At 45.1% G+C, this 12,208-nt stretch overlaps 1 protein-coding gene across 5 annotated transcripts in view; it reads left to right on the top strand.

The window, feature by feature from the left end:
* Nucleotides 1-2,008: 2,008 nt before the first annotated feature.
* Nucleotides 2,009-12,208, top strand: part of LOC137305051 (heme-binding protein 2-like) — a 49,818-nt gene continuing 39,618 nt past the window's right edge. For 4 of the 5 annotated variants that reach the window (XM_067973821.1, XM_067973820.1, XM_067973823.1 and 1 more), the window contains exons 1-2: nucleotides 2,009-2,189; nucleotides 8,829-9,188. Coding sequence is in view for 1 of the 5 variants with exons in the window: in XM_067973819.1 (XP_067829920.1) it covers nucleotides 2,141-2,189; nucleotides 8,829-9,188 (409 nt within the window). In the remaining 4 variants the exon portion in view is untranslated. The remainder of the gene's footprint in view (nucleotides 2,190-8,828; nucleotides 9,189-12,208) is intronic. The other variant, XM_067973822.1, reaches the window with a different exon arrangement.

Genomic DNA, 12,208 nt, shown 5'->3' on the forward strand with positions numbered 1-12,208 from the left:
GATTCAGAAGGCAGACAGGTAGTGTGGATACGTTTATTGGAGAATTGGCCAGTTATTTGAGGGAAGGTGTGATCGAGGGGTATTCAGTTCTGGGATTGTCCAGGTGGACTGCAGTCCTGTAATTTCCATTAGGAACGAAACAGTGTCAAAGTCTGGGACAGTCCCAACTTTGCCTTAAAGGTCGGCCCATTCCAGTCAAGAAACCGTAGCCATTGAAACCATCGAAACAAAAGCAGAGGTGAGTTACACCACTGCACATGTACAGCCTTGTGAGTCCATGTACACAATTGCCTGAAGTTCCACAGTAACTGGGGCAGGAGCGGAGAGAATTGGAGCATGTGTGGCCTTGGCTGCTCTGGGTTAGGGAGGGAAAGTCACCCAGAGTTCCTGCTCCTGATTATTATCAAGTGACCTCTGCTGGAAGTGTACAGATATTGGGCGGGTAAAGGCGGACTCTGGTTCATAAGGGCCATGAGGTCCACTTCTGGGAGTAACCGGTCACGGTCAAAGCCAAGGAAATACCTGGTGTGAAACCCCAAAGAGGAGAGCAGCTACCCTCCCTCCCCCACCCCCACTCCGTGGTGCTTTTGTGCATTTTCTTGGGGAGTGGGCAATAAAGGTCTGAAAGTGTGGTGCCCAGAATGGGACACAATATTCCAACTGGGCCCCGACCAGTGTTATATAAAAGTTTAGAATAACTTCCTTGCTTTTGTACTCGATGCCTCTATTTATGAAGCCAAGGATCCCGTATGTATTTTTAACATGACCTGCGACCTTCACAGACTTGTGTACGTACATCCCCAGGTCTCTTAGTTCCTGGACTCACTTTAAAATTGTACCATTTAGTTTATTTTGCCCTTCCTCATTCTTCCTACCTACCAAAATGTATCACTTCACACTTCTCTGCGTTAAATTTTATCTGCCTTGTGTCTGCCCATTTCACCAGTCTGTCCATGTCCTCCTGGAGTCTGTTACTATTCTCTACGTTGTTTACTACTTTTCCATTTTGTGTTAACTGCAAACTTTGAAATTATGCCCTTTTGTACCCAAGAGCAGTGGTCCAAATACCGACCCCTGGGGAACACCACTGTATACTTCCCTCCAGTCTGAAAAACAACCGTTCACAACTACTCTCTGTTTTCCGTCCCTTAGCCAGTTTTGTATCCACACTGTCACTGTCCTGTAATCCCATGGGCTTCAAATTGCTGATAACCTGGTGTTGTAAGATTCCTTACATTTGTCCACCCCAGTCCATCAACGGCATCTCCACATCATAGTTGTGGTCAGTACAGCACAGGAGAAGGCCATTCGGCCCATCCTACCCGTGCCGGCTCTTTGATTATCCAATTAGCCCCATTGCCCAGCTCTTTCCTCATCTCGCCTCTGGTTCTTTTGCCGATCACCTTAAATCTGTGTCCTCTGGTTACCGACCCTTCTGCCGCTGGAAACAGTTTCTCCTTATTTACTCTATCAAAACCCATCCTGATTTTGAATACCTCTCTCAAATTTAACTTTCTCTTTAACCTTAACCTTCTCTGCTCTTTGCGGTGTGAAAATGAGCCCAAAATATTTTGTTTAAAATGAGAAATCTGAAATGCCGCCATTTCTCGCTGTCTCTGACTCCCTCCCATTCTCTCCCTGGAGATCCCGGCTCTTTTCTTTCACTGAGTATCTGTGAGAAACTGTTCAGTTTTCGCTGCTTCAATTCCTGCTCGACCCCCTGTCCACACACTTGGGAATCGCCACTCTCCGCTCCGACATCTCTGCTCCTCCAGGTGGGATTTCCCCCCTCCCCACACTGGGAACTTGTTCATTGCTCAATGTGTTCATGGTCTCACATTCTGATTCTGCACCAGCGGAAACCCGGGACTCACTGATTGACAGGCGGGCCTCCAATCACTGCAAACCAATACGGCGGGGCTCAGCCAATCGGGGCCGAGGGGCGGGATTTGGTGATGGTCCCTGGCTCAATCACCCAATCAGATCCCTGATTGCAGTTGGTGCGGTGACGAACTTGCGGAGGGTTTGAAGAAGAGACGGGAATAAATGGAGTGTCTGAGATCAGTGAGGAATCTTACAATCCCAGACTAGAAACCCGAGTCCATCACCGGCATCTCCACATCATGGGATCAGTGAGTGAATGGGGGAAGATCCACAAGGAGCGATTCCCATTGATCCAGTGTTACAAGGTAAGGACATTGTGTCCAGTGAGTGTCCCTGGGAATCACTCAGGGAATTAATGTGTGGGGAGCGGCTCCCATTGAAAATGGGAGCCGCTCCCCATTGAAAATAACACAGGACAGGGGAACATTGTGAATTGTTACAGAATTTGGTTAATTTGTATTCGGTGAACAAAATGCAGACACAGAATGAGGATGGTGGGTGAGAAATGGGCAACAATCGTCATTCAATCTCCATTAAAGGTGGGCTGGTTCACAGAGGTGGAGTCTCTCTCTCTCTCTCTCACTCACTCACTCACACCTCTTTCTCTTCTCTCTCTACACTTTCTCTCTCCTCCCCCATTATTGAGGATTAAAAAATGGAATTCAAGCTGTAGATTCAAGCTTTGAATGCACGACCTTCAATAACAATTAGACAGATTAAGGGAGTGGGCAACACCGTGGCAAATAGAGTCCAATGTGAGCATCCACTTTGGACCCAAAAAGGGTAAATGAGAGTATTTTCCAAATGGTGAGAATCTAGGGATTGTAGAGGAGCAGAGAGATTTGGGAGTCTAAGTTAAAAGCCAGTTGACAGGTACAAAAAGTAATCAAAGAGGCTCATGGAATACAAAGGGGAGGAAGATATGTTACAGTTGTACAGAACCCTGGTTAGACCCCATCTGGAGACACTGGGTTCAGTTCTGGACACCGGTCCTCAGGAAGGAAATGTTAGCCTTGGAGGGGTTGCCGCGTAGATTCACCAGAATGATACCGGGGCTTAGAGGGTCAGAATCTTACAGCACAGAAGGAGGCCATTCGGCCCGTCGTGCCTGTGCTGGCTCTTTTGAGAGTTCTTATGCAATCTGATTCCATCACCCCTCCAGGTAGTGCGTTCCAGATCTTAACAACTCTGTGAAAATATTTCTCTCATTTTCCCCTCTAGTTCTTTTGTCAATTATTTTAAATCTATGACCTTGTAATTGTACTCCCTATACCCAAGTCCAGGTCACTTATATATAACAAGAAAAGCAATGGTCCTAATGCCGACCCCTGGGGGACACCACTGCAAACTTCTCTTCAGTCAGAAAAACATCCCTTCACCGCTACTCTCTGCCTCCTATCCTGTAGCCACTTATGTACCCAAATTACAACTGTTCCTTTAATCCCATGTACTTCTATTTTCTGAATAAGTCTGTTATGTGGTACTTTATCAAATGCCTTTTGGAAGTCCATATGGACAACATCTACTGCACTACCCTCATCAACCCTCTGAGTTCTTTGATGAAGTATCAATCAGGTTAGTCAGGCACGATTTGCCTTTAATAAATCCGTGCTGGCTGTCCCTTATGCTTCTCCAAGTGAGAATTAATGTTCTCCTTTACAGTGGTCTCTAGCAGTTTTCCCACCTCTGACATTAGACTGATTGGCCAGTAGTTACCAGGTTTATCCTCCTCCACCTTTTTTGAATAGGGGTGTAACATTAGCAATCCTCCAGTGCTCTGCCACCACTACCATACCCAATTATGATGACAGGTTTCATAAACTTGCCTTGTATTCTCTAGTATGGAACATAAGAAATAGGAGCAGGAGTAGGCCATTCGGCCCCTCGAGCCTGCTCCACCATTCAATAAGATCATGGCTGATCTTCGACCTCAACTCCACTTTCCAGCCCGATCCCAATATCCCTTGATTCCCTTGGAGTCCAAAAAGCTATCGATCTCAGCCTTGAATATACTCAATGACTGAGTATCCACAGCCCTCTGGGGTAGAGAATGCCAAAGATTTATGACCCTCTGAAGAAATCCCTCCTCATCTCAGTCCTAAATGTCCGACCCCTTGTCCTGAGACTATGTCCCCTAGTTCTAGATTGAGCGGTGATCTGATCGAGTTGTTTAAAAAGTTAAAAGGATTTGTTTGATAGGGTAGATATGGAGAAACTATTTCCTCTGGTGAGGGAATCAAGAACAAGGGGACATAATTTTAAAATTAGAGCCAGGCCGTTCAAGAGCGAAATCAGGAAGCACTTTCTCACATAAAGGGTAGTAGAAATGTACTCTTGTGGATGCTGGGACAATTGGAGCTTTCAAGACTGAGATTGATAGATTTGGGGGAGTTAAGAGTCAACCACATTGTTGTGGGACTGGAGTCACATTTAGGCCAGACCGGGTAAGGACGGCAGGTTTCCTTCCCTGAGGGATATCGGTGAACCAGTTGGGTTGTTACACCAATCCGACAGCTTCATGGTCACTTTTACTGATACCAGCTTTTTATTTACAGATTTAAAAAAAACGGAATTCAAATTTACAAATCTGCCCTGGGATTTTAATTTGCGTTCTCTGGATTACTAATCAAGGCCTTGGATTACTACGTCCAGTAACACAACCATTTTATTATCCCATCCATTTTGAAAAAACAGTTGAACAAAATAAATCCCTTTTTGGATTGTTATAAAGTTCCTTTGTCAAGAGTTCTATTTATTTAGACTCTTTCTCCAACACCCCCTCCCTATAGCCACTACCTAGTATCTTCCCCTGACTTTAGCTCAGTTCACCTTGGATTGGCCGCTAGCATTTGTACAGAAGTGATCCTTGACTTTTTCTCCCTTGTCCAACACTCGGCCTCTACTGTCCAGCTGCCCTGTTGGTCAGGCCAGGATCAGGAGCTCAGTGCACAGAGCATCCCAGGGATGAACCCATGTCCTAGCACTCAGTCACAGCCAGTGGGAGGTACTTCTTGTATTAAGTTTGTTTTCCTGAGCAGAATCTCGGTTACTGAAATATTACTCTTTGTGCTTTTAGTTTCCCATTGTTGATGATCAACTGGGGATGAAAAGAAATCAGGGATAGTCAACATGGCTTTGTCAAGGGAAGATCATGTCTGACTAATTTGATTGAATTTTTTGAGGGGGTGACGAGGCGTGTGGATGAGGGTAACGCAGTGGATGTGGTATACATGGATTTCAGTAAGGCCTTCGATAAAGTCCCGCACAGGAGACTGGTCAAGAAGGTACGAGCCCATGGAATCCAGGGTGCCTTGGCACTTTGGATACAAAACTGGCTTAGTGGCAGAAGGCAGAGGGTGATGGTCGAAGGTTGTTTTTGTGACTGGAAGCCTGTGGCCAGTGGGGTACCACAGGGATCTGTGCTGGGGCCCTTGCTGTTTGTGGTCTACATTAACGACTTGGATATGAATGTAAAAGGTATGATCAGTAAGTTCGCTGATGATACAAAAATTGGTAGGGTGGTAAATAGCGAGGAGGATAGCCTCAGTCTGCAGGACGATATAGATGGGTTGGTCAGATGGGCGGAACAGTGGCAAATGGAATTTAACCCGGAAAAGTGCGAGGTGATGCACTTTGGAGGGACTAACAAGGCAAGGGAATACACAATGAATGGGAAGACCCTAGGCAAGACAGAGGGTCAGAGGGATCTTGGTGTGCAAGTTCACAGATCCCTGAAGGCGGCGGAACAGGTAGATAAGGTGGTAAAGAAGGCATATGGGATACTTGCCTTTATTAGCCGAGGCATAGAATATAAGAGCAAGGAGGTTATGATGGAGCTGTATAGAACACTGGTTAGGCCACAGCTGGAGTACTGTGTGCAGTTCTGGTCGCCGCACTACAGGAAGGATGTGATCGCTTTGGAGAGGGTGCAGAGGAGATTCACCAGGATGTTACCAGGGCTGGAGCGCTTCAGCTATGAAGAGAGACTGGGAAGATTGGGTTTGTTTTCCTTGGAGCAGAGGAGGCTGAGGGGGGACATGATTGAGATGTACAAAATTATGAGGGGCATAGATAGGATGGATACTAAGGAGCTTTTTCCCTTCGTTGAGGGTACTATAACAAGGGGGCATAGATTCAAGGTAAAAGGCGGGAGGTTTAGAGGGGATTTGAGAAAGAACTTTTTCACCCAGAGGGTGGTTGGAGTCTGGAACTCACTGCCTGAGAGGGTTGTGGAGGCAGGAACCCTCACAACATTCAAGAAGCATTTGGATGAGCACTTGAAATGCCATAGCATACAAGGCTACGGACCAAATGCTGGAATGTGGGATTAGATTAGACTGGGCTTGATGGCCGGCGCGGACACGATGGGCCGAAGGGCCTCTATCCGTGCTGTATGACTCTATGAAAACCCCACAAAGTTTCAGTGGGGCACAGGATGACAGGAACGGAACAATTCATCGAACATGGAAGGACTCTTCAAATTGGTTTCAGGTAATCTGATGGCAATTCGGCTCTCCCTACTGATTTGGTGTCTTTTCACCATTAATAAGACATGGTGATTGTAATCAGTTACTGATTACAGCCTAGAAACTCCAACTCAGAAGGAACAGTTTCTAAATCAGGCTCACTTAAATATTCCTTCTTGGTAAACTCTGCCCTGTGTGATTCTATCCATGGGGAAATGCCTGGGAAAAGAATGTCTGAAGACTTCCTATTGGCCTGATCCTTAAACGCACTTCATATCAATGACATTTGTTACTTATTTTGTCACAAAACTAGCTTTTTGAAGTATTTAAATGGCACTGACTTTGCATCAGTGGCAGCTTTCTCCTGTAATTTCCCAGTCTGTGGGGAGCCAAGAGCACCTGAGACACATGGGAGGTCATTTTAATTTCGGGAGGGGTGCAATTTTAACGTTTGGCAGGTGGGGGGGGAGTAATTTAACGTTTAGCAGGAGGGGTGCAATTTTAACGTTTGGCGAGATCTGATCAGCTGCCCGTTTTAAACCACACCCGATGATATTCCCTCCTATTGACTTCACCCATTTTACACCATCACCCAAAGTTAAAATCACCCCCAATATCTCAGTGCCTCATGAAAATACATAGAAGTTGCAACACAAACAGGCCATTAGGCCCAACCAGTCCGTGCCAGCATTTACTCTCCACACAAGCGAACTCCCTCTCCCTTGCTTGGTGTCAATATTCTCTCCTTTCTGAACACCTTGCTTTTCAAGGTGCTATAAAATGCAAGTATGTTATAAAATCATAGACTGGTTACTGCACAGAAGGAGGCCATTGGGCCCATCGAGCCCGTGTCGGCTCTTTGTAAGAGTTGTTGTGTTACTTACAATGATAGAATGACATCCCAAAGTGTTTCACAGCCAATGGATTACTTTTCAACTTCAGTAACAGCAACAGAGTAAAATGCTGGTAAGTCAACTAATACTGAAATGAGGAGAACTCAGTCACTCCCTGAGATCCCTTTGAGGCCCCCTTTGGCACTGGGCTCCAGTTTGAAATGGGATGGTTTAAAATACTGTGCAGCTAACACCTCCCAGTGCTCCCCACCCCTTCTTGCACAGATGTCTTAAAGTAATAACAGAACTAACGGGGAGGGTTGATGCAGATAGTACAGTTGTTGTTATGTATATGGACTTCCAAAAGGCATTTGATAAAGTGCCATAGTAGAGACTTGTTCGCAAAATTGCACCCATGGGTCGGTATTAGGACCACTGCTCTTTTTGATATATATTAATGACCTGGACTTGTGTATAGGGGGCATAATTTCAAAGTTTGCAGATGACACAAAACTTGGAAATGTAGTAAACAGTGAGGAGGATAGTAACAGACTTCAGAGGGACATAGACAGACTGGTGAAATGGGCAGATACACGGCAGATGAAATTTAATACAGAGAAGTGTGAAGTGATGTCTCTCCTCATTCTTCCTTCCAAAATACAATATAAACTAAATGGTACAATTTTAAACCTGGTGGCTCACAAACACAAATCTTTGAAGGTTTGTGTAACTTCCTTGCTTTTGTACTCTATGCCTCTATCTATTAAGCCCAGGATCCCGTATGCTTTTTAACAGCCTTCTCAACTTGCTCTGCTACCTTCAAAGATTTGTGCAAAATATTATTTGTATGTACAAATACTACAAAATGCTGCGGTACAGAGGGATCTGGGTGTCCTCGTACATGAAACACAAAAAGTCAACCTACAGGTGCAGCAGGTAATCCGGAAGGCAAACGGAATATTGGCCTTTATTTCTAGGGGGAAGTCATGCTACAACTGTACAGGGTGCTGGTGAGACCACACCTGGAGTACTGCGTACAGTTCTGGTGCCCTTATTTAAGGAAGGACATACTTGCATTGGAGGCAGTTCAGAGAAGGTTCACTAGGTTGATTCCGGGTATGGAAGGGTTGTCTTATGCGGAAAGATTGAACAGGTTGGGTCTATACTCATTGGAGTTTAGAAGAATGAGAGGAGATGTTATTGAAACATACAAGATTCTGAGGGGACTCGATAGGGTAGATGCTGAGAGGATGTTACCCCTCATGGGGGAATCTAAAACCAGGGGGGCATAATCTCAGAATAAGGGGTCGCCCGTTTAAGACGGAAATGAGGAGGAATTTCTTCTCCCAGAGGGTCGTGAATCTTTGGAATTCTTTACCCCAAAAAGCTGTGGAGGCTGAGTCTTTGAATACATTCAAGGCTGAGTTAGACAAATTTTTGATCAGCGAGGGAGTCAAAGGATATGTGGATCGGGCGGGAAAGTGGAGTTGAGGTCGAAGATCAGCCATGATCTTATTGAATGGCGGAGCAGGCTCGAGGGGCCAAATGGCCTACTCCTGCTCCTATCTCTTATGGTCTACAATATGCTGATTCATGTTCATTATCTGCAGTTTCTTATAATCCTCCCTTTTACTTTCTATTCCAGCCCTCTGTTGCGTTGCACTGGGCAGACCAACACCTGTCCCTGTCACTCTCATCGTTAACACTCGTATTGGCGAAACTGCCAGGTTTCCTATCAATCACCATAGCAATGAGAAGTACGAAGTGTCATTTAGACGCCGATTCCTGGTCGTTTTTAAAATATTAGTGTGGAAATCGGATCACCCAGCGAAGGCGTACATTGTGCACCCGCGTCACGCAGGTAGGGTGGCGGTCTACGGGAAGGACTCTGTGCTACTTCGTGATGCCCAGTTCAATGACAGTGGGATATACGAGATACACACAGACTACCTTGGGACAGAACTAAGAAACAATGACTGGGAGAGGTTTGACCTGCGTGTGTTTGGTGAGTACTGAGTGAGGGGATCACAGTGTATGTAATAATTGTTACAGCAATCGCCTTTTTATCTGCACTTTCAGTAAGGTGTTGGAGAGGAATTTCAGTGTGTTTTTTTTTTGAATGGGGTGCAGGATTTTTTATCTTTTGCCTCTTCCAGGAAATTGTGTAGTTAGATGAGTGAAAGGTGTAAGAGGCCACATGTCTGAGCTCAGCTTAATGGGTCTAATGGTTGTTTTTTTGTCTCCTTCAGGTATTTATGATCATTTACATTGATATACATCTCGAATGTGATCCGTACTGGTCCAGTAAATTAACTTCAAATTCCTGGCCCGTCTTTTCACCTGAGACGTTAAACCAAGGCCCTGTCTGGCTGCTCAAGTGAACGTAAAAGATCACACGGCACTATTCGAAAATCAGTTTGCCAGTGCCCTGGGCCAACATTCCTCCCTCTGTCAACACCACCAGATTATCAAGTCATTTTCCCATTTGCTGTTTGTGGGACCTTGCAGCTTGACAGGGTGGATGCTGAGAGGCTGATTCCCCTGGGTGGAGAGTCAAGAACTAGAGGTCATAGTTTAAAGATAAGGGGGTCGGCCATTTAGGACTGAAATGAGGAAAAATTTCTTCACTCAAAGGGTTGTGAATCTGTGGAATTCTCTATCCCAGAGGGCTGTGGATGGTCAGTCATTGAATATATTCAAGGCTGAGATTGACAGATTTTTGGACTCTCGGGGAATCAAGGGATATGGGGATCGGGCGGGAAAGTGGAGTTGAGGTCGAAGATCAGCCATGATCTGATTGAATGGCGGAACAGGCTCGAGGGGCCGAATGGCCTACTCCTGCTCCTATTTCTTATGTTCTTGCTATATGCAGATTGGCTTGCTGGGTTTGCCAATATCACAACAGTGCCTACACTTCAAAAGTACTTCACTGTAAAGTGCTTTAGGATGTTCTGAGGATGTGCCAGTGTGCTATATAAATGCAAGTTCATTGTTCTTTCTCTGTCCCCTTGTGAACCTGATTGGAGGAAAATAGAGCAACTCCCATTGGCTTTCAGGAAGATCATTCTTTGCTATCTGTGGCTTGGTGGCTCAGTCAGCAGGTGCACCGCATGGTAGAAAGTTGTGTACCTGACTTGTCACTTCCCCCCCGTGGAAATCTCTGGCCCACCCAGTGACGATCCGGATTCTTTCCCCTCAGTCTGGTTCAGTAAAAACTGAAGTCGAATACATTTTAAAGTTCAGCACAACTTTAATAGCAGGGTTCTTAGTCTGCAGCATTGATTTGGACTCCTGATAGAGTCCCTCTATGCTGGCAGAGCAAGAACAAAAACGTACAGAAATCCACACGTTTTTATACAAAATAGGGTTGGAACATACTTAACGAGGGTCAACACCAATCATAAGCCGGGCATAGGTTGCCATGCGAGGTTACATTATTTCCGGCCAATCATAAATCGTCCATGTGCTGATCATGCTGCTGTTCGACATCAAAGGGCATACTTCCTCACCTTCCAACTTGGAATGTTCTTCCCTGTTCCTTCTGTTCCTTATCTCCCAACCTGGAATGTCTTTCAACTTTGGCTAAGCTCGTTACCTATATTGATCTGCCATAAACATGGAGACATTCAGACCAGTCCTTGAATCCCATCAAAGACTCTACATTGCTAAGACCATGCAAACCTGCTGACTACACAAACATATGGCCCAGCAGGAGGCCAGGCCACCTGTACCAATCTCAGTTACTAACTAATTAACCCTTTCTAACCATTTTGCATTCTGCTTCTTTGCCACGTAGACATTTTAATATTTTACTGAAAACTGACCACGTAGGGATTCTCACCAGTACTCCTGACTAAAGACAGTGTGAATTCTGCAAGATAAAGGAGGGAGGGAAGCAGGAGGGCATTACAAAATGAAAGATGAGTTTAGGAAATTAAAGGGACTAGTCCAACTTAATTAACATTAATTAGATAATGTGACCCTAGCACAGGGGATAAAGGCGCCTCCTCCTTTATAAATAAAATGAGATTCCCTATTGTCTCTCCCGCTTCTCCGTTCCGCTCCTGAAGGCACGAACTCCTCACAGGGATAAAGTTCCGTGGGTGACTGCAACCCTCTGGTATCCTGCACACTTTTTTATAAGTGAGGCTAGATAGTGGGGGCACTTTGAAGCTGAGCCACTCCATACCTGACATCCAGACACACCCACACACATGTGGCAGATGTTGCTGGGTAATAATTGGCGGTGAGGGCCCAGGCTGATTTCCCCTTTTTTTCCTGAGTTGGATGGTGAAGGGTTCGAGCCCCACTCCAGGACCAGAGCACATTATCTAAGCTGATACTTCAGTGCAGTAGCGAGGGAGTGCTGTGTTGGGTTTATATAGGATATTGTCATATTCCTATTGCCCTTATGTGGAGGTATTACAAGATATTGTCATATCCTTTACCTCTAATATAAGTTTGAGGATGAGGAAAAACTGAAACATCTGGTTAATACTCTTTTTTTTATTAAATCAATTTGTTATAATAAAACACAAGCACTGCATGGAAGGGGGTTATGAGATATAAGACCTGATTATAACTCGCGTATCAAGGACTCCTCAGGAGATCGCAAGCCTCTCACCTTGACTGCTCATGCTAACCTTAGAAAGACCAGGTCAAAAGTATCCCAAGGAGCTCCAGTGTATTGTATCTTTTATAGGTTTAATGATGTGGATTCAATGTCATTACATTCTGTGCGTATGCTGTTGATGTTTAAGCTCATTTAGTGGTACGGTTTGCTGCTATCATTTGCATGCCCTTTAATGTCTTGGTTGGTTTATGACGCTCTGGACAGTCCACACATGAGTGCTCATTAATTCTCTAGCATTAAAAGTCTTCTCTTCCCAACACATTCATAACACAAGCCTATTCATACCAGCTTACTCCCCTACAGTCTCCTAACTATCTGGCTATATTTCTGATGTCGTCTCATGGTCGGTTAATGAGGTAATGTCTCCTATATTCCAGGCCTGACCTTGTATA

The sequence above is a fragment of the Heptranchias perlo genome, chromosome 39 (genome assembly GCF_035084215.1).
Source record: "Heptranchias perlo isolate sHepPer1 chromosome 39, sHepPer1.hap1, whole genome shotgun sequence".
Taxonomy (NCBI): Eukaryota; Metazoa; Chordata; class Chondrichthyes; order Hexanchiformes; family Hexanchidae; genus Heptranchias; species Heptranchias perlo.